At 40.8% G+C, this 22,583-nt stretch overlaps 1 protein-coding gene across 4 annotated transcripts in view; it reads left to right on the top strand.

The window, feature by feature from the left end:
• The window catches only part of tnksa (tankyrase, TRF1-interacting ankyrin-related ADP-ribose polymerase a), a 94,334-nt gene that overhangs the window by 59,375 nt on the left and 12,376 nt on the right, over positions 1 to 22,583 (top strand). The window contains exons 6-19 of one of the 4 annotated variants that reach the window (XM_060891773.1): positions 1,118 to 1,138; positions 4,812 to 4,906; positions 6,117 to 6,183; positions 8,455 to 8,641; positions 9,357 to 9,478; positions 10,128 to 10,219; positions 10,515 to 10,593; positions 15,561 to 15,732; positions 15,824 to 15,903; positions 16,399 to 16,497; positions 16,898 to 17,043; positions 17,603 to 17,768; positions 18,791 to 19,010; positions 20,619 to 20,728. In XM_060891773.1, the coding sequence (XP_060747756.1) occupies positions 1,118 to 1,138; positions 4,812 to 4,906; positions 6,117 to 6,183; positions 8,455 to 8,641; positions 9,357 to 9,478; positions 10,128 to 10,219; positions 10,515 to 10,593; positions 15,561 to 15,732; positions 15,824 to 15,903; positions 16,399 to 16,497; positions 16,898 to 17,043; positions 17,603 to 17,768; positions 18,791 to 19,010; positions 20,619 to 20,728 (1,656 nt within the window). The remainder of the gene's footprint in view (positions 1 to 1,117; positions 1,139 to 4,811; positions 4,907 to 6,116; positions 6,184 to 8,454; positions 8,642 to 9,356; positions 9,479 to 10,127; positions 10,220 to 10,514; positions 10,594 to 15,560; positions 15,733 to 15,823; positions 15,904 to 16,398; positions 16,498 to 16,897; positions 17,044 to 17,602; positions 17,769 to 18,790; positions 19,011 to 20,618; positions 20,729 to 22,583) is intronic. The other 3 variants (XM_060891774.1, XM_060891775.1, XM_060891776.1) reach the window with 3 other exon arrangements.

Genomic DNA, 22,583 nt, shown 5'->3' with positions numbered 1-22,583 from the left:
ACACACAGCCATATGGCTGCATATTATACAACGTCTATGAAAAGTCATGACATTCTCCTCTGTGCCAGCTGATCAAACGTACGCTTCACATGTCCCTATACATCCCTGTAATATTTACAGTCTAAAGTTTAGTCTAAGTTTCTGAAACATTCAGGAATTTCATCTTCTCTTTTATATATGTAATATTACACACACACACACACACACACACACACACACACACACACACACACACACAAACACAAACACACACACACACAGATCAGTCGTACATGATGCAGCAAGTGAACAGTCTGTTATCAGAGTTGTGATGTGTTGGCAACCGAAAAAATTGGGCAAGTGTAAGGATCTGAGTGACTTTGACCAGGAACAAACAGTGATGTCTAGATGACCGGATCAGAGCGTGTTCAAAACAGTAGGGCTCTTATTGATGGGGAGAGAACATTTTAAAGCTGAAATAACTGCTAAACAAATGTGCATCCTTTCCCCATAGAAAGAACAATATTCAAGGAATATTTGTTTATTACTACTAATAAAGAAATTGTATGATATGGAGGTTTTATTGAGGCATTCAGTTTCTTTGTCTATGTGCGGAGACAAACTGAACCGGCTGACACGTCTTAACGTTTTAAAGGTGTATAAAACGGAAGGGTTGGGGAGGATGGGTGTGTGTTTGGGTGAGCGGGTGTGTATGAGATGCCAGTAAGCCACAGATGTGTGAGTCTGGGTCAGAGCTCCGCCACCAGGGGAAGTCAGAGATGTGTGTCAGAGCTCAGAAAAACGGCGATGGATGCCAGCTTCACTCGGCTCTGCGTTTCCTCTCCGTGTAGGAAGTTAGATTTGGGATGGATCACTGTCGCAGTATGGAGTCCTGTAGTCTCACCGGCTGCACAAGCTTTGTGTGGACTCAATTCACACAGGCGTCACATCCTCAGGGACGTGCAAAACAAACAAATAAATAATAGAGGGGGGAGAACAGAAAAGCAAAAGATGGCTGTTTAGCACATTGTTGAAATTACATGATGCTATCATTATATCATTGTGGTGTTTTTTTTTTGTTTGTTTGTTTGGTTTTTTTTGTTTGTTTTTTTTTGTGATTCTGGCGACATTGTCTCAGTCGACATCTCAAAAAATGCTGGTAAGTTCTTTTATTTATTCAATTGCACTTTTTGTGTTGCTCATCAGTGTGCTGGCTCTTGAGTTCCTCATGCACATTCTGGATGGATTTGGAGCTGCTTCGTATGTTTTTACTTATTTCTTTATTTTTATTTCTTTATTTTTTATTTGAATTTCTATTCATTTCAGTCATGTCTCACTCTCCCACTGCTGTTAACAGACCCTATTCCCTCTCAAGCAGATAATCACACTGCGCCTCATTGCATGCTTCTTTTATTATTAAGCATCGGTTGCTACTTTTAGCGTTTTAGCTACGTCTCATCTCTGCACTCTTTAACACTTCGCAGGCTGATTATTATTATTATTTTTTTTTTTTCAGCTTTTGAAAAAATGTTTTAGTTCTTTTTCATCCGTCCCCAGTTATGACATGCATGCCGGGGGAAATATAACGAATAAATAAAAACCGATTACCTCTGCATTTCGTCAGTGAAACAAATCGAAGGTCTCATTTTCTTCAGCATTGATTATGCACTGATTTGTGTGTTTGGCTGAACGATCCATGCACTCGGAATCAGAGATCCAGCCTTGTAGGAGGTCTGCATACATCTCTTCCATGGATCCGTTCAGTCACGCATGGATGAGATTGGCATTCAGGGAGTTTAGCTTCGCCCCCTTTTCTAAAATCGTTTTCATTTCTTTTTATTGCTGCTGCTTCCATATTCCGTCTGACCAGTCATGCTTCGCATCGGCTCAGACGCTCAGAGCATGAACGCTGACCATCTCTGGCTGTTCATCACCGTGTTGCTTTAACCCACATGACCTCCTGCTGTGTGCCATTATGCTCTTGTTCTGTTATTTTGTCTTAATTTGGCATGTTGACTTGAAACACGGTTTAATGCAATACGCCTGGCTCTTGTTTGACATTTTGAAACCAGGCGACAGCTTTAATCCAAAGTGATTCAAAAGTGAGCGTGTATCTGATCATTAGGTAAAATGTCCACCAGCTGACAGGAAGCATGGGTCAGAACAGAGGGCAGGGGTGGACAAATCAGTAGCCTCAGGCCCTGTGTGCACATAAACAGATATTTTGCAAAACCGCTTTTATCTCCATCCACACAAAAACAAGTGATTTGACCTGCCTGATCCGTCCTGATGCTATACATCTGCTTGGAGTCTTGTCACCCCGAGGCCTCGTACTGCTGCTCAGGACGAGCCCACGTGATCAGCCTGGGGGTTCTTGGGATTCTTGTGGATAGTAGCACCTAGAGACCATAGAGAGCGCTTTAGGACTGCAAATGCTATGAAGAGTTTTGCACTCAGTGAACTGATAACTCCAACAGGACAGACTCCGTTACATGTTACCAGAAGGATTTTCCTGTTTTCATAATTTAACAGTTATAGAAGGGCAAAACTTATAAATGAGGATGACTTCCCTTTTGAGTCTGGGTACTCTCACTGTTTCTTCCTCATATCATCAGGCAGTTTCTTCTCACCATAGTCACCTCTGGTTAGCCCAGTACAGATTTTTTTTCAAATTCCAAATTTAATTCTGACTTTAATATATTATTGTAAAGCTGCTTTGTTACAGCGTCGATTGTTAAAAGCCAAACAAATAGAATTGCTTTAACTGCGACATAATGTCAAAGTGTTAACGCCTTAAGAATAGACAGAGGACTTTGTGTGGTAGAGACAAACAAAAAGGAAACGTGATCCACGTGAGGATTTGTGCGTGTGAATTGCCGTTGAGGTGGAGCTGCTGTTTAATGTTACACACTAAGTGTTCACCCCGAGTCTTCTGAGCATTTGTTGCAGCAGAGCTATGGATTGTAAGAGTTTCTGCACAAGGGTTTAATAACGAAGCGAAAAAAAACTTGCAAACACGTCATGCTGTATAAGAACAACCGGATCGGCAGCCTTGATGTGACATGACGTGACATACAGCTAAGTATGGTGACCCATACTCAGAATTGGTTCTCTGCATCTGATGGAGTCCTTACTCTTTTATAACACTGTAAAAAGTGCAGGCATCAAGCAAACAGCATCCAGGCTTCAAAACCCAGCCTTTCCCATCTGCCCTAAAACCCTGAAATCAGTTCAGAGTTTTCAGATATCTTCCTTTTTTGAAAAACTTTCTCGTTGATGCAGAATGCATTTTTGTTATTTATTTGTTCATTTTTTTCTCCTTCCTGCACAACGTTTTCAAAACAGCTGTTTACATGTGGACGGGACCACAGTGCGTTGTGTGTTCACGTGATTTTAATTTCTTCTTTGTTGCCAGGCAGATTCAAGCGACTCATCCGGCTGCTAATGTGTCGTGTGACTTTGTGCTCCCTTTTGTCATTTACAAAGCTAGCTCTGCTTGGCTTTTGATCATGTATCTCTCACTGCGATCCTGTAACTTTAGCTCGCCACTCGTTCCTTATTCCCATCAGCTGGAACGGTACATTACAGTTATATGACATGAGATTTCTGTCTGTCGTTGAGCACGTCAGAATCGACGGCGGTATTAGATTTCATTGCGTTTGAGCAGAGAGTACAGACGAGGACTAAAGGTCTGAAGAGCTGCTGCATTGCTCCTGTTAGGTATAGATGAAGCGAGAGCTAAATCCCACTGCACCACTTATCAGGTATTCAGACTCAGTACCGTAGGAAAATCGTTCAGCAAAACGTTCATTCGTTGTGAAAATGGACCAAGAAGTCTAAACCAGAAACATTGGCTGCCAATGATTATAAATATTAATGTGCAAATGGTTCTGTGAGGATTTTTCCTTTAAGGCATGGTCTTAGACTTCTTCTGTCTGATTATAATACACAGGTCTGAGCAAAGGTTTTGTCCATCCCATTAGATCTCATCAACTTAATGATGTAGGTAAACAGATCTAAACACTATTCGCATAATATAGCAGTAATGCCATGAAGATGACCTGCTGCTCTTACACACTGTTCCTATTGAGTGGCTCAGAGGTTAAGGCTTTGGGTTTCTGATCAGAAGTCGGGTTCAAGCTTCCACCGTCACGGCCAAAGCCCAAACTTCCTATCAAACTGGACTATATATATGAAGCCAAGACGTTTATTGTGCTGTAAAGTAAAAATATGTGAAAAAAGTAAAAGCTTCTATTTTAGCTTTCTGGATGATTGACTCTGTATTATCTCCGTGTCCAGAGCTACACAGGTTCAGCTGAGGATGAGGACAGTTTTTGAGCCTACTAAGCTGGTGAATTTAACTGCTCCACTTATTTCCAGTACAGCGTGTTCATCGGGACATTAGCACATTTGCTCCTTAGAATTCTTTTTTAGCTCATTTTGGCCTGCCATGGAAGTTCAGCTATTAGGTTATGTAACACTTAAACAGAAGGTTAAATGATTTGCAGCAGCTGCTAACAGGGTTGTAGTCTGAACTGCCAGCATTAAGCGATTAAATGCAGTGACTTTGTGCAAGTTTGCGCACGTACGCTGACCAGAGGAGCCGACGTGTTACCGGACTTTCCTCACTGAGACTGAAAACCTGCTATATTTTTGTACTCTGCTGCTGAAATGAGTCCCCAGGCTGTAACAGCTGTGTTCACTCACTTAGTGCAGGTTCATATAGAGCTGCTTGTGTGGTAGTTAGATAGATGCTCATACTGTATCTACAGCTCTGTAATTGCCTTTTATTTTAAAAAAGCACCACAATGTTTTTTTCCTGTTTCTTCCAGTCGACTCCACTACATCTGGCAGCGGGATACAACCGAGTCCGAATTGTCCAGCTCCTTCTGCAGCATGGCGCCGATGTGCACGCAAAGGACAAGGGGTAGATATTTACACTTCCCTCATTTTTTTTTACGTCTTTAAAAATTCTATTTGCTCTGTTTGTATTGCATTTACACATTAAAACATAGCGTCACTATTCTCTCCTCATTCTCTGTGACTAATGACCATAGAAATTTCTTCTCCTCCACACACACACACACTTAACCATCAGACACAAACAGACATGAAACCACATGGGAAAGCTGTGTATGAATCAGAGTATCGCTGTGAGTTATAGCAGAGAAACACCCACAGTCAGAAAGGTACATGATCAGATGAACACCGGCGCTTGATCAGATCTGCTCACTCCTCACGTTATTGTGTTGTGAGATGTGTTTTTTTTTTTTTGCTCCCAGTGAGTGTAGAGTGATTATTTGAGTAAATGTAGTTACCTGTTAGCTCTTAACCTCTCTGATCATAGAATCACTAATAAGAATCCTGATCTCAATATTAAAAACACTGAACCCTGCTTCATCGTTTCAGATGGTTTTAAACCTCAACACGTGTCTAATATAACGTGAATAACCTGACCATTTCTGTTTGTCATTTTACTGAAACAGTAAAAACTCTTAAATATTTACTAGCAAAGTGTCTCCGAGCGAGTAATTATCCTCTGCCATGTTGCTACAGGAATGTATTTAGTTTATTCCCTTTGCTATTTTGTAGCAGCCCTGATAAAGGAAATTAGATTATTATATTAGATAATAAGAAATTCTTGCTTTGACTCCTTTAAATAAATCATTTTTTCCCCCTCGTTCCCATCAGTCAAGGGTTCGAGCAGATTACTGTAACAATTATACTGTATAATATACTGTAATTATTGTAACCATATTTATTCGTCTTGTTTTCGCAGCCGTCAGATTTTTGTGCAGATGAATATTGATCGCAGGCCCTCGTTTCCATCTAGTTTAACATGCGTGTTACTGTTTGTGTAATAAAAACCTTTCCTGTGCATGAAATAATATCACGGCTTTCTGCACCACGGGCCAGTGATTTCTCTCCTAGATTAGCATAAGATTTAAAGACCCATATAAACCAAACCTGAACACAGCGGTGAGAGCGCTCGGCGTGTTTGCTAGCAGGATATACTGTATGTTTATATTCATGTACAGATCACATGTTAACGTGAGGGGTTTTAATGCCTTGGTTGTAAAGTGTAAATTGAAATGTTGGTTTTTTTTTCCCCCATCTGTGTTCCCTGTCCTGCTCAGTGGTCTCGTCCCCCTGCACAATGCCTGCTCCTACGGCCACTACGAAGTCACAGAGCTGCTGCTAAAGGTAAGAAACACACACACTGGTCACACAGGTAATGTTTACAAATGACTAACACCATCACCAACAACACATAAACACATTGAGCAGACCGATTATGCACATATTACACAGTCAGTTGTTTGTCTACCATAGTGAGGCGAATGTAAATAACGTGCAGACTTTATACATCCAAAATGGGTGAACATTTTTCTGTAAAGATACAAACAAACTCAAATAAGTAAGTGTTTATTTTTAATACTTGGTTGCAAATTATTTGCGGTGGGATGTGGGATTTCTTCCCTGGCTTTTACTGCAGCAGACTTCAGTTCCTGCATGTTCTCGGGGCGTTTTGCCTTCATTAAGTGAAATGCATGCTAGGTTAGATTCAGCTCAGCTGATTTCATTCGCTAATGCAGAACATTCCACTAATATTGGCTTAAAAACAACAACTTGAGTTGCTTTTGAAGTGTGCTTCGGTCCATCCGAACTGCGACGCACCGTTCAGTCAGCATTCTCATCATTAACAAATCCAAGTGAAACCGTTCCTTTGGCAGTCATACATGCCCACGCCATAAGAAAAAGTGACACGCTTCATATCATGAGCACTTTTTTCCTTCTTTATACTCTTTTTATAGAGCCTGGAGCATGTGGCCTCGTGCATTTCCAGCCATTAAAGGACTTCCCTTCTAGGGAGCGTGCACTTAGATCACTAACACCATGAGGGCAATCATGGCTTTTAATTAGATTAATAAAGAAATCCATGTCATTATTTAATCTAATCAATAACTGTGTCACTGTCGTTATATTTACGCACCCTACTGGGTATAATATGTACGCTTCTGCGACCCTGAATTATCGAACCTTCAAGTATGTAAGCCAATAGAAATCAAGCGGGTTGAGGCAGAGTTATAGTTACCATTTCCAGGGTTGATTATATTCCTATACCCTCACATCTCAGTTTCAGCTTTATCTCTGCCTCTTCCAAAGCACCGACACTAGAGATTACTTACTCCTTCCCTTCACAGAGCACTTCACCATATCAACCATGAGCCGTTACTATAGAAACTATAACATATCTGATCATGTGCATTAATAATAATACATTATATTGAGCTGTGCTACTGTTATAGAAAATACATCACCACCTCCTGATCAATCAGAATTGTGGTAAAAGAGGATTTAACTAGTGGCCCATAAAGAGCATCACCAGCTCCTGATATCTCCTTAAGCTCACAGTGCATGTGCCTCGGCTGCTTAACTCCAGATCCGATTAAAAGATGCTGCGTAAGGGATCAAAAGGACAATTAAAAATCCTGTTATCAGCTGTAGCTTTGTGCTTAACACGTGTTGGCAGGGCGATCAGAGCAGAGCTGCTTGAGGCTGAGAGTAGTAGCTCATCTTCATCTCATCCATCGTCTTCTTAAGGTCATTTGTTGGTGCAGATGCCGGAGTGGTGTTTATTAGGGCAGGCGTCTTTTTTCTTTTTTTTTTTCCAGACCTAGTTCATTTGGTGAAATTCTTAGTTACTAGTTGTGGTCCTAGTTACTGTACTGTGCTTTGATGGATAATTCTTTCCGGTTCTCATAAAGGTCTTTATTCCATTTTCATGAAGTCGGGTGAGAATTCGTCTGCCGTATTTTTCTCGCCGGCTTCGGAAAATACTACGAGGTTTTTTTCCAGTCGAGACATGGCCGAGTTTCCCCGAACAGTGCCCTGACTACTGAACAAGGGAGCTGGTTAAGACGCACCTTGCGTGACCAACTTCTCCTGCAACTTTACAAGCAGTTCTACCAAATATCAGGCTACATTTCATACAGAATCAGATCGGACACATTCGTTCTATCCTCTGGTAACAGATCCAAAGTTTTTTACAGGTACAGGCTGGATACTGATACTGAATTAGAGATTGGGTGGAAAACAAACAAAGCAGGACGCACAGGCATTTGGGTCAAAACAAATGAAAATAAAAACAAAAAGTATTTGACACAGCCACCTAAGGATGTAGCCTACGTCACAATGTTCTACAATATACATTAACAAGGCGTTTTTATTTCCTGTGTTTGTTCTGCCTCTAAAATAAGTTGACTGCCCTCTACTGCTTATGTACTTTAGTTTATGCCTCATTAATGTTGTAGAAGTTTGTTTGTTTACATTATTAACTTGATCTCTCTCTCTCACACACACACACACACACACACACACACACACACACACACACACACACACACACACACACACACAAGGTTCACGGAGGGAACAAAAGCAGAGTTTTATTCCCTGGGTTTGTGTCTTTAGCATGGCGCATGTGTGAATGCCATGGACCTGTGGCAGTTCACCCCCTTGCATGAGGCAGCCTCTAAGAACCGTGTAGAGGTTTGTTCACTCCTGCTGAGTCACGGTGCAGATCCCACTCTGGTCAACTGTCACGGCAAGAGCGCAGTGGACATGGCCCCCACGCCTGAGCTCAAAGAGAGACTCACATGTGAGCACATCACTCTACTCCTTCTCCTACTGCCAGTTCTTATCTAATTTTGTATATTATATGTACATATGTATGTATCCTTACTATTTAAATGTTTACTGTTCTCATGCCAGATATGTGTGTGTGTGAGTACACACTTGGGGAATAAAGCTGATTCTGATTCTAATTGTCTGCAGTGTAATCAGATTAAGCTAATTTTTCTTAGTTTTATGTTTTCAGATGATTGGGACTAAATGTGCTGACTCATCTTCATCTTAACACTGAAATATAGCAGTTATTATAGCTGGAAAGCCAAACCAGCATAAATCAGCAAAACTTTTTCAATCAGCTTCTATTCAATTTATTTCTGGATGGGGTTCTTATTCCACAGCAGCTCAGGTTATTTATCTCTCTGATGAATTTCCTGTAAATTCCTTAGGTCAGCTTCTCATACTAAACCTTCTGCTTCTGTCTAAACTATACCACTGGGTAGTCTTTTAGACAAGTGAAGCAAAACGGGGGAAAAAAAAAACAACCCTCTGAGCTTATCGCCAATTTGTCTGAATAGCCTTTTAAGAACAAAGTGCAGCGCAAAGCCCAGAGATAAAACCCTGTTTCTTGATTTAAGATGGTGTCACAGAACAGAACATGGCAGGAAATTTAGCTGTTTAAATTTTCTCTCTCATGTTGTCTCTGCACTCACCACCGTCTCCTGTTTTCTTCTGCTGTACCTCAGACGAGTTTAAGGGTCACTCGCTGCTCCAGGCAGCACGCGAGGCCGACATGGCTAAAGTAAAGAAGACCCTCGCTCTGGAGATCATTAACTTCAAACACCCGCAGACCCACGAGACTGCGCTGGTGAGTTCTGCTCTCTCTCACACACACCCACACATACACACACATCTGCCAGACCTCACACGTTTCGTGTAGACGCTCTGAATTTTAACATCAGAGTACGCTGATTGACACATCACTCAAATATATAGCAAAAGATCACTTCCACCTTGTCACACGCTGAGTACGATTTACGTCAATCCAAGCCGACGGCCCCGCTACTGATCTCTGTGCGTTTGATCTGCAAAGCGCAAGGGACAAAATGTAGACACCTGTCTGTAGCTATCACCAAGCTAGCCAGCTAACTATAATGTGATGCACATCTAACGCCTTAAAATAACTATCAAATCTACATAGTCAGTGTTAATAGATTTCTATTATTTATAATTATAGTATTGTAACAAGCTAGTAGTGCTAAATCGATTGTGTTGATTAATATAAAGCTTAGAAACTTGTAAACGCAGCAAAAAACTTATTTCTTGGCAACAAAATGCTCTTCTGTTTGTACTGTAAGCAGCCATGTTGATTTACCCTCACATGAACGTGTGCATGTAAACTGGTGTCTGCATTTTAACTCAGATGATCAGTAGCTCTTGCATTAGACTCATAGCTTGGTTTAAAATGTAAACACATTAAATACTCTGGATGACGTTAGACAATGTTGTCATTTCAGCATTGTGCCGTTGCCTCGCCACACCCCAAAAGGAAGCAGGTCACCGAGCTGCTGCTGCGGAAAGGCGCCAACGTCAACGAGAAGAACAAAGAGTGAGTGCAACTGAATGTTCTGGACATGATTTCTGCTCAGGTCACTTTCACAATTAGACCAAGATTAAAATATCTCCTTAAAATTTAGTCCAGCTTGTTAGCAAATTTCACAACAAAAACCATATATAATGTGTGTGTGTAAATATGCTTATCCCTGCTTATCCCAGAAAGTTTAGAGTATTACGAGAAGCTTAATAAATAACATTAGTAAATACTATAACATATAAGCCAGATGTGTTCATGGATGTTAATTTTCTATGTTAATATCTTTTTTTCTATCTTTCTTTTTGTGTAGTTTTATGACTCCTCTGCATGTGGTAGCTGAGAGAGCTCACAATGACATCCTGGAGGTGCTGCAGAAACATGGGGCCAAGGTACACACACACACACACACACATACACACACACACCGACATCAGCGATCATCGTGCATCACATCGAATCACATCACAGGCCATCTGGCCTGTCTCTACTGTAACAGAGCGCAAGAACACATCGGTAGTGCAATTACTCACACGTCTCCTCTTATCTCACACACACACACACACACACACACACACACACACACAAACACACACACACTCTTCTCTGCACTCAGCTCACTCTCTCACCTCATATGAGCAGAAGGCAGAGCTGTCTCTCTCATGTCCACTCACTGTTTATATTACTAATAATGAGATCCAGTGTTTGTGGGGCTTTATGTAAGAGATCACATGTAACAAAAGTGTCTCTGAAAATAATGGATGAGACACGGGTAAAAAAAAAAAACCATGACTCTCTGATTTTAGGCCACACCCACTCATCAACATTCGTGTTTGCTTCACTAGTCAGTGGCAAAGCCGAAACGTTCTACCTCGTCTGCACGATCTCTGAGCATATCAATCATGACAACTGATATTGACACATCCCTGTGCATTGTTTATTCCTTCTTTCCCTTCCTCTCTACGGCGTTGTCCGTCACAGTGTCTAATATTATGTCTACTATAATTAGCATACTTTTGCCAATTGTTGTATTGTGTCCCAGTGTGTTATGTTTCGTACTTGTACAGCACATCTTTTAAATCAGCCCACTGGGGCAGAGGGTAGGGGGTTATTTTGTCTATATTTAAAATATGCTTTCACTCTGTTATATACTGTTGTATTTGCAAGTATGAGTTTGAATAAAAAAGATACAAAATCACATAACCGATCATATGAAAAGCGCAACACACATCTCACTCTTCTACGCACATGTATGTCTTATACAAAAGTGAAAAAAAAAAGCTTGTCCATAAAACCACAAGGAAAACTTGCACTTCTTTCCTTTCTTATTTCATCTTATTATATTCCATGGAGGTTGCAGAACCTTTTCCAGCTGCGGTAATGCAAGTGATAACCGGAACTAATTTGTCTCAGATGTGACTAAATGGATTAACTAAGGAAGAAAACTCCTGTCAGTATTTAATAAATGAATGTTGCTGTGGTAAAGACAGAAGAGAACAGTGTTATGGCCTTTTTACACCTGGTCACTTCATGTGTTTTCTCTGATCCAATAGCTATCTGATTTGTTAAAACTGTTCCATTTACATTAGGCCACATAAATGTATCTTGGCGAGTCAGATATCAATCCGATCTTTCTACTCCCACCCAAAATGCAAATATATTTGACCTCATTTCCGGGGTAATTGAAATGGAATACGCTTTGGTGTATGGGGTTTTCAGAATGCAATCAAAAAGACGACAAAAAAACTTATGACTGTTAGGCAACAAAAAAAATTATTTTTGCTGGTGGCAGCAGGGCATTTTAAGACCCAATGAGACACCTGGATGAAAGATCACCTGCGAGTGACGTACTTCCGTTTGGGATTAGTTTAGCGCTGACATACAGTATGTGGCTTGAACAACCACATTCATTTACACCTGTCCAGTTTTATCTGAAATGCGTCCCAGACCACCTCCTGAAGTGGTTTGAGCGATCGGATTTATATCCGTCTCGAAAACGTTTTGGAGGGCATTTACCCCTGGTCTTTTTACGATCGGATTGCTATCGGATCACAGAAAACGCATGAAGTGACCAGGTGTAAAAAAAAAAAAAGCCCCTTATAGGAAAGTAAAGTAATCAACTGCTCAAAGTAACTCTGCTCCATCACATCACTCTGTTAGTGTTTTATTCTAACGGCCTGAGAGGACAGTATGTAATTTCACATTTCCGTGTGGTTTCACTGCAACATTTAACAGTCTTAAATAAATGAATGTTATAAAGAAGTCATTTCATGAACAGTGCTGCTAGATATATTCTATGTAAACTATCACACATTCAAAGAAAATGCACAACAGGAGCAGTATTTTAAAATGTCTACAATCATTCATTATTTTTATATTCAACACTGTATAAATTAAGTTTTAAATTGAGCAAGGGATTGTATCACAGTATGTCTTCACCATGCATGTTAGTTGTTTGTACAGGACAGCTAGTGACTCGACAGGACGTTCTCAATGCTTTCTGAGTTTAATGTTAGAATTTTCCACTTCATTACTCAGGTTTCTGTTGACACTTGACACTTCTGTTGTAACGTCTATGATGCATGTTGTTTGTTTGCCACCGTAAAGTTTGTGCCAATGTTTAATTGCGCCATTAAATACTCACTCAGCTTAGATTCCTTAAACGAGAGCCTCATCTCTTTGCCGGAAACTAGATGTCAAACGTGTAACTCGCAGGTGGGCTTATTATCTGTGAACATATCACCTTTCAAATGGATTAAGGTGACATTTCTGTGGTGAAGTTCATGCCAGAAATCAGTGAAGCTAAAGCTTTTTGGCGTCGAGTCAAAAGCTTAGTTTCCTCTGCGGGCCTGAAACTATCTGAGAGGTAAATCATTTATATCAGCACCGGAGCAGCGGTGCTTAAAGAGTCTGCCAGATCAATGCAGCTCTTTTCAGGGAGCCCAATCAGATAAGTATGGAGGATTGGACAGCTGTTCAGGCTCTACTGTGCAGTTCAGAGCGTTCATGTTGCTTCGCTGCGTCCACTGCAAAAATCGTCCCCTTCCTGTTCTTCTAACAAAAGGAGTCTTTCTAATGAGCTCTTTCTCAGCCTTGCTTTGCTCTACTTTACCCTTGCCTGGCATCCTGGTATGGCCAGCAGAGCATTGTCTGATCCTTGTCAGATCCTTGTCTGATTGTTGCCATGTTTTATGGCTGATTCAGACCCTAGACCTGAGAAACATTGAACTAGCCTGCCTGATGATTATCATGCATTCTCACACGTTTGTTTTCACTGTTTACATAAACAGTTGTGCTGTTTATTATTTTCAGCTTTTCTGTTACCTCAGAATCGTGACTGTTTTGTATTACATTGGCTGTTGGGTTAGTTGTGTAGAGTTTTCTTGGTAATTTTTCATCACTTCAGGAAAATGGCGTTAACAATTCTGTCTCATGAATCACACGATTGTTTCCTGTTTGCCCCGCAATTTGTATTCCATTAGGTTTAAATGAAGCAGGAGAATTTGTGCTTTTGACATGAAAAGCCCAAAGTTCTAGAGCTAGCATGTGATCAAAACAGCCATGCAAATGGAACAGTGACAAAAGAAATGAGGCAGTCGTTCTGACTTGGCTGATATAAGGGGAAAGAAGGTAAAGCGGAGTTAGTAATGGGATTGGATTGTTTCACATTTCAGTCTTTTTTTTTTTTTGGTGAGGTTTTTTGCAAAAACATAGAAGAGACCAGACAATATTTGAACACAGTATTTTTCTCCGTGTCAGCAGCTTGACTTCACTTCATTTCAGTCTCTCTGTCTGGTTTCTAAACTGCCAGTGTGACCCGATGGCTGTTTCCCCTGACTCACTGTGATGGACTGGGTGGTGATGAGTGGCCAGGATGAGTGGAATGTGAGCAGAAGGGGTTGGGGTTGAGTGTGTAAACAGATGGTGTGGCAGTGTCGCACTAATAAGCAGTCTTGGGAGCAGGGAGGTAAACACCATTTCAACTCAGCTGGTCTTGCAGCGCGAGTCAGCACAAGGCAATGCTGATGGTGGGAACACAGTACACGAGAGAGAGAGAGAGGCTGAGCAGACTCCAGACCTTTTAATGTGCAACTGTCACTGTGTGTACAAGTCTAGGTGTTGTGGAATTATGAGACTGGGATGAATCTCCTGCACACAGCATGTCAGAAGTTAGGAAACTTTGCAGAGTTGAGCCTTAAGTTAACACACACACGCGCGCACACACACACACACCCCTGGTTTCTTCCCTGTCCTCTCTTTTCCATCTGCACAGTGCTGATAGTCCTTGAAGAAGAGCTGAAGTTGCCCAAGGGCACGTCTGATTAATTCATGTCTGTGTTCATTTGAAAGTGGGCCGGCATTATTCACAGTTCTGTCTTTTCCTCTGCTACCCTTCCATTGCACCTTTGTTCAAACAGGGAAGACCGAGAATACAAATGGTCAAATTCATTTCTGTATGTTAAGTCCCTCTGGAGTAAAAGCATACACTTTTTAAATTGTGCCTAAAGACAGAATCCTGTGCTGTCTAATACTTTATTCAGAGATTGGGTAATAAAATTATTACTGGAGTATTACTTTGGGTTTTTAGTATCATCAGAATCAGCTGTCAGTAGTTTTTATGGTATGTGCGCATGCACCTGAATAATTTAACCCTACTATCATGGATATATATACCTAGGACCGTATGCTGTTTGAATTGACAGTATGGTGGAGATTAGGTTGTACAGTATGCTCTGGAAAAGAGGTTTTGCACATCTTCACTATATTCCACTCTTGTTCTATCATCTGCCACCGAAACCAAAATGAAAACATATGAGTTTAAAACGCAGGACTATAAAATATAAATGACCTTTAAAAGGTTGTGTCTAAAATGTGATGAATTAAGGGGTTACTGAGTTCCTAGCACAGATACAACCCATGTCTGTGTAACTAAGGGTCATGTGTGGCCATGCCTGCTTAATGCAACAATCTGTGTGTGTTCAAATAGCATGTATATAGCATTTTAGCATTATAACCATTTTTTCATGATGAAGATACGCCCATCTCTCTCACAGATAAATCCCATCTGTGATTTATACAGATGTCTCAGTGAGGTTAGTTAGTCGCTCTAGTTTACTGTTGTATAGTTTCCGGCCTGAAAGTCCATGTTTACTGACAATGCAGCAGTGTTTATCACTGAAGTCATGTCACATTGTTTTTGTTTGTTCCACCACTTCTGCTAACTCATAGCAATACTAATCTACACTAATGTTGCTATGAGCTTCCTGTTATATCTGGTGTAGAATGCATTACCTAATCGCAGAAATACTAGCAGATCTGGCGCTTCCTTATCCAAGGGTGTGTGTGTGTTTTAACACAGATGAATGCCGTGGACACTCTGGGACAGACAGCTCTGCACCGGGCGGCTCTGGCCGGTCATCTGCAGACATGTCGGTTGCTTCTGAGTTACGGCGCAGATCCAGCAGTCGTCTCGCTGCAGGGCTTCACAGCTGCACAGATGGGCAACGAAGCTGTCCAACAAATCCTCAATGGTAAATACAACCACGATACGCTTTCACAGCGTGCGATACCTGGCCGTCTGCGGCTTGTTAACATTCAGAACTCTATTCGTCTCCTGTGTAGAAAACGTTCCAGTGAGGAACTCGGACGTAGACTACAGGCTTTTAGAAGCAGCTAAAGCCGGAGACCTGGACACTGTGAAGGTGACTATATACATCACTCTCACATACATCTCAATAGCACACGATTTTTCACTTAATGTGAAATACATTTTTCATTTCACTGTTACCCCTGAGCTCTCAATGCTCTTAATGCTCTTGTTTGTCTTCTCTACTGACACTTCTCTACTGTTTTGTGCACTAATGGTTCTGTCATTCAATCCCAGTATGTGAATGATCCAGATATCACACAGATAAGACTGATCCAGATATCACATAGATCCAGATAAGACTGCTCACATCGCTGCACAAATTACACTTTCATTTCTGAGGTCTTTATTTAATTATTTTATATAATTTTAAATAAATCACCTTCCATTCTAGTGTATATTTTAGCCGTTCTTGTCTCTGCTGATTAAGCCGAGACTACAGCCAGCGTCACACTCTGTCACGCTTTGATGTAAAAGCCAAATATTCAGAATTATCACTTTTAAACCAGTCATTTTACAATCTAGCTACATTTCTACATTTTCTCACTAGGACCATCAAATGAATTCTCTGTTCTCCAGTCATCTTGTGGACCAAAACAGAACTGAAAGATTGAAAAAGATCTGTTCTTCATCAAAGGAGCAGTATCATGTAAATTTAACACCACTACATACTGATCAGTATACGTGTTTTAGTATAAATACAGTCAGAACATAGGACTACGTCAACCATGTTACCATCACCATGTGACCCAAGTCATGACATAGTAACTGCAAAACCATTTTTTTCTCCCCAAAAACATTGTTCCTTTAATAAAAACCCTAAGCTTTAATCAAGAGGACCAACATTTCTGACTGACTGTTTTATGAATACTGATGATTCAGACTTAATCCTGCTTTGGCACTCCAGACACTCGTGATTCTTTTCAAAAGAACTCATTTAAGGCTTTCACTGCTACTAAAGATTGTTTTGTGTTTTGTTTTCCAGATATACTGATTTTCTTGTTGCATTTATATTTCTATTGCTCTGTGTGTATGCACTCTCTCTCCAGCAACTGTGCTCTGCTCAGAACGTGAACTGCAGGGATCTGGAGGGACGCCACTCGACGCCGCTGCACTTTGCGGCAGGCTACAATCGCGTGGCGGTGGTGGAGTACCTGCTGCATCACGGCGCAGATGTCCACGCCAAGGACAAAGGGTGAGTGAGAGCTGCCAGGATCTGTTCAGGCAATGAGACTCATTTAAATCTTCTGCTGGAACATTTCACTGTTTGTTTGTAACGCCTGAAAAGAGAACCATTTTGCTGCTTCACAAGCACATCACATCATGAGGACTCAAAATTGTCACTTGTGTTACACAATAATGCCTTCTTGTTGTGACGTTTAAGCAAGAAGTCCCAGTCCCAAAACAAAGACTTTTGGAAAATAAACGACTGTGAATAAAGCTGTCTGGGGTGGTATGATAAAGTGGATTTACTCTTATCATCTTTTATCTTTTCCAACTGGTTTATTCCTCTTGCACCACAGCACTTGATATTGACACGTGATCCATTTTGACATTTAAGTTTATGGAACGTCTGAATTAGTTGCTCGTTTTACATATTTCTGTCAAAACCTACAGCTTTACCTCAAACTGATACCGAACACTTCTTTCATTAGTGTTTAACAAATATCTGCTTACATCAATCCTCTTTTACCTGCGATACTTATATGAAATGCATTTAAACAGTAATGTTTTTGTGTGTGTGTGCGTATCAGAGGTCTGGTGCCGCTGCACAATGCCTGCTCATATGGGCATTATGAAGTGGCCGAGCTGCTGGTGAGACACGGGGCGTCGGTCAACGTGGCAGACCTGTGGAAGTTTACTCCACTGCACGAAGCTGCTGCCAAGGGCAAATACGAGATCTGCAAACTGCTTCTGAAGGTGTGGTATACACACACACACACACACACACACACACACACACACACACACACACACACACACACACACACACACACACACTCTGCACTGCACTGCACTGCACTGTGACTCAGCATCATCTCCTGTCTCTGGTTAATTCAAATGAAAATTATTTATGGAACACTCGGACACGGCCCTGACCTTTGACCTGTGCAGAAAAGCTTCCCGGATTGCTCGTCTTAGGGTTTATTAGCGATGAACCCACTTTTATTGCTTTCCGCGTTCATCTCCTCACCATAGCCCTTTGTGACTCCAGACTGGTGAGGACAGCATATTTCAAAAGGAGTTGATATTTCGATATTTATTAAAATGAGAGTTCAAGTGGCCTCTTGGCATCATCACGTGCAGAGAATCTGGGGGAAAAAAACACCTTAATCTATTCAGATATCTTGGGCTTTTCAGCTTTTTTTTTATATGTTAAAACTTGAAAGCATTTCATGTCCTTTACTTGTTACGTTTTTTTTTTTTTTTTTTTTTTTTTTTTTTAATTAAAGAACAGCTCTTTAAACTTTTAACCTGTTTGCGTTGTTTAGTTGCGTTTTATGTTGTCGAACATCCCTGACACAAGGACGTTCCTGTTATTGCTTATATTATAGTAGCTATAAAGGGTTGTTCCCCATCAGCCTCACTTTTGCTTTGGAGTTTCATTAATACTAAATAAATGTTTTTATTTGTTTATTATTAGGTTTAGATTATAGTTCCATAAATGAGCTGGTTTATTAAATCTGTGTGTAATTAGACACACTTGTAGAGTCTCATGCGGATCATCAGCTTTTTTAAGAAGGACTTTTGTGCTATTTTGATGATTTTTCTTTCTTTTTTTATGTATTTTTTTAAATAAATAAAATAACAGCTTGTTGACAGTTTGGAGAATTTACGGAAAAGATTTTGGAGTAAGACTTTTGTCTTAGTCAGAAGGAACATTTGTGGTGGTGGTGGTGGTGAATTAAGTTTCTAAGTAGAAGGCTGGTTCTGTATTTCAGCATGGCGCTGACCCGACAAAGAAAAACCGGGACGGAAACACGCCCCTAGACATGGTGAAGGAAGGGGACACAGATATCCAGGACCTGCTGAGAGGAGACGCTGCCCTGCTGGACGCTGCAAAGAAAGGCTGCTTGGCTCGTGTGCAGAAACTCTGCAGCCCCGAGAACATCAACTGCAGAGACACACAGGGACGCAACTCTACACCACTACACCTGGCAGGTAACAGAGAGCCTGAACACCTGTGTTGCTTTCTCACACACACGCAATGTTATTGCAGTGCTGTTTCTGCCTGCCGTGTCCCATAATCCCTCAGCAGACACCGTGTAAACACTAGTTGCACTGTTAACTATATAACCATCAGTTGCCTCCGAGTCAGTCAGTCTGAGGCTTGGTTTGAGAGAATTAACAGCTGTACGGTGTGGCTGGATAAAATACAACAAAGTGACCGTGGAGGCAGGAGGCCTGCTCAGCACAGAACTCAGGATAAAAGCCCAAGATTTAATAAGATCATGTCCCCTTTGTGTATTTCCTGAACAGTAAATAACAAATTGTAGACTTTAGATCAGATATTATATCCATTAAAGGCTTTAAAGGAGCAAAAAAGCTCCACTGACATGAACCCCCACAAATCTCTTTTTTTTTTTCTCCCTAAAATCAGAGAATCTGCTCAATATTTACCTTCTGCTTTGCACCTATTATTTATTTTTGTTTGTTTTTTTTTTTCTCCCCCCAATAAATAATTTTGCCTTAGTTGAAACTAGTGTTCATCCAAATCCTCACCCACATTCACCGCAGAGAGCGAGAGAGTGAAGAGTTTAATATGGAAAGTTTTTGCATGAAACTAAGAAACAAAAAAGGATTGCACTCTTTTTGTCCTCCTGCAGAGGTTTAGCTGGAGCATTTAGGATATTTGACTCCCTGCTTACTGTTTTTTTTTTCAGCAGTGACATCAGACTGTAGATTACACTGCTGTGTTGACACACTTTTCTGGAATATATATAAGTATCGTGAATATGGTGAATAGTTTCTGTAATATTTTTTTTTATTGTTGCAGACTAACATGCTTTTTTCTTTTCAAAATTTGTGATGCAACTTTTAGAGTTTTGGTACCTTCTTGCAGAGAACTCCTTGCAAGCAGAGATTCGTTCGGTTAAACTCCTACCAGTGGAGACACGTGTAATTAGTTTCTATGAAAGCTGTGCTCGTGTTTGACGCACATGAACCTAAGAGGGCTTTGGCTGAACGAACGCGTCTTGGAAGCTTGGCAGTGTAGTGAAATATAGACAGTGTTATGAAGAAAGAAGAGCTGAATATTTTCTATAGAAAGAAATCATAATTTCAGAAGAAATCAAGCAGAGCACAAGAGGAAGGAAATAAATGTTTTTCCACAGCCTTAAGACTGAAAAGTATTCTAAGCCTCTTTTTCCACCTTCCCTTGCAAGCTTTAGTCTGCATTCATGCCATGTTTAATCCTCTCGCTGTGCCTGTTGTCTTGAAGTAGGAAACTACTTAATGGGATAAAAATGAAAAGCGAAAGCAATCTTTATAATAAGAGCGTGAACCCTAAATAACCTCTTCACTGTGTAATGAGGTGTGGAAGAGGACGGGAACAGACAAGAGTGGAAATAATTTCAGAATGTCTGCTTAGCTGTGCGTATGTGCGCGTGCCCGTGTGTGCATGTGTGTGTATACATAAACATCAAGCTGTGTACTGTAATGATGGTGTTCATTAGTATGGGACTGATCCTTTTTCCCTCTTAGCATACATAATGCTCGACTTACATCCAATGTGTTCTGATCATGTGTATAAATGTTTTGTTCCCACAGCGGGTTACAATAACCTGGAGGTAGCAGAATATCTGCTGGAGCACGGTGCAGACGTCAACGCACAGGACAAAGGCGGCCTCATTCCGCTCCACAACGCAGCCTCATACGGAGTGAGTGTACAAATCAAACACGGCTGTTCAATAGGCGGCTCCTAATATCACATTAGCCTCTCCTCCTGGCAAGGAAGTACAGAGCAAACAGACGACAACAACAAAACACAGCTACTAGGACAACAAATGTAGATGTGGATAATCTATGCACACAAACACACGTACGCTTTAACTCACAAGCTTTAGAGATTTCATTCATGCCACTAGCTGCTGACTGTTTTGCTCATAGCTGTGCACTGAAGTGTGTGGTGTGTTTGCTGCCTGCCAGGAGCGTCCCAGCTCATGCACTTTTAATGCAACAATCTGGTGCTAGATTTGCTCAGGAACAGACCCGTGTGTTAGATGATACCCTGTACCTAGTGACAGTCCAGAACAGATGACAAGGGATTGTTTGCTCATCTTCGCCTGCCCTGTTTTGTCCTCTCTTACAATCATCTAAAACATGTTTGTGTCTGAGAACATGTTGCTTGTAGATGATAATGTTACAGCAGAGGCAGCACGCTCAGAGCTGGATTATTTCCTGCTGTACACTGATTGGCTGCAGGAAACCTGGGGCAGGACTGGTAGAATGTCTCAAAGCTTTAAAGTGCCCAGTTTCAGAGCTTTTCCCATTGTAGCTTTTGTGGCCAATGATGTATATGATATTTGCTTTCAATTTCTTCATTCATCCAACAATGAGTAATTTTTTTCAATTAGGTGTGTGTGTGCGTGTGTGTGTGCGCCTGCAAATGTCTTGTCTTGATCTGTAGTAGTACCTTGTTAGCAGTAAACACGGTTGTTTACTGCACGTTTATTTGGAAGAGGCCTGTGACAGATGCTTTTTGCTCTCAGATGAGTCACATACCTGCAGCTTTCTGTCACCTCACTCACTCGACCTCCAAAACATTTGGTGTGTGTGTGTGTGTATGTGTGTGTGTGTGCTGTATGTTGAATGTTACTGGCTGATTTTCTTTCCCCGTTATCATGCTAAACTCTTGTATCAAAAAGTAATGCATCAACATACAGAAGCAAAAAGACATTTAATGAAGACTTGGTGTGTCACTCACACTAGCTAACTGCTACTGAGCCTTTCACTGTTTCTGTCACAGCAGATTGAATCCACACTGTTTGTGTGATAATCTGTAACCCAGGACACCACAACTGATGCTTCAAACATGTCAGAGCTTCAACATTTCACTCCTGCTCCATAAGGGCAGCTAGCCACTGAAATGGCTCCTAAGCAGCGCCTATAATAGATAGAACACACGGATATAACACACATGGATATGTCCAGGTTGTCTGTAATGAAATGCCATTGAAGTAAAGTTCAGTACAAGACAAAAACACTTCATTATCTGACTGTATTGTACGGTAGGCTGCTGTTCATGAAATGCGGCTTATCTTATGTGAGGTGTAATAAACAAACTTAGTGAAGGCCACATTCCCAGCTCTGGATAAGCCTGAGGTATTAAAGAGCATGTCTATTAAACATATTAGTTTATGGAAAATAATTATGATACACACACAATGCATGACTTAAAGAGCTGCGTGGACTCGGCGAACAGCAGAATCACAAAAGCCTCATGTGGCATGTAACGACCAGTAACTTGACTAGAGCTAATATTTAATGAGTCGTCTTTAATGTTGTTACATACTAATACACAGTTTATTACAGTCTGTTATTTCAGCTTTTTTTTTTTTTTTGCATTTTCATAATATATAGAATTTCTGAACATGGAAAGCTAAGGCACGTTTTCAGTCAGTACTATTTTTTTCCTGCATTGTGAATGTACAATATTGTTTTATTACATTTGAGATTTAGCTCATTTTAGATCACAGGAAGTTTCGTTGTGTCCCAAACTTGCTGCATTGCAAA

The sequence above is a fragment of the Tachysurus vachellii genome, chromosome 17, assembly GCF_030014155.1.
Source record: "Tachysurus vachellii isolate PV-2020 chromosome 17, HZAU_Pvac_v1, whole genome shotgun sequence".
Classification (NCBI taxonomy): domain Eukaryota; kingdom Metazoa; phylum Chordata; class Actinopteri; order Siluriformes; family Bagridae; genus Tachysurus; species Tachysurus vachellii.
This window is presented reverse-complemented; position numbering and strand designations above follow the sequence as displayed.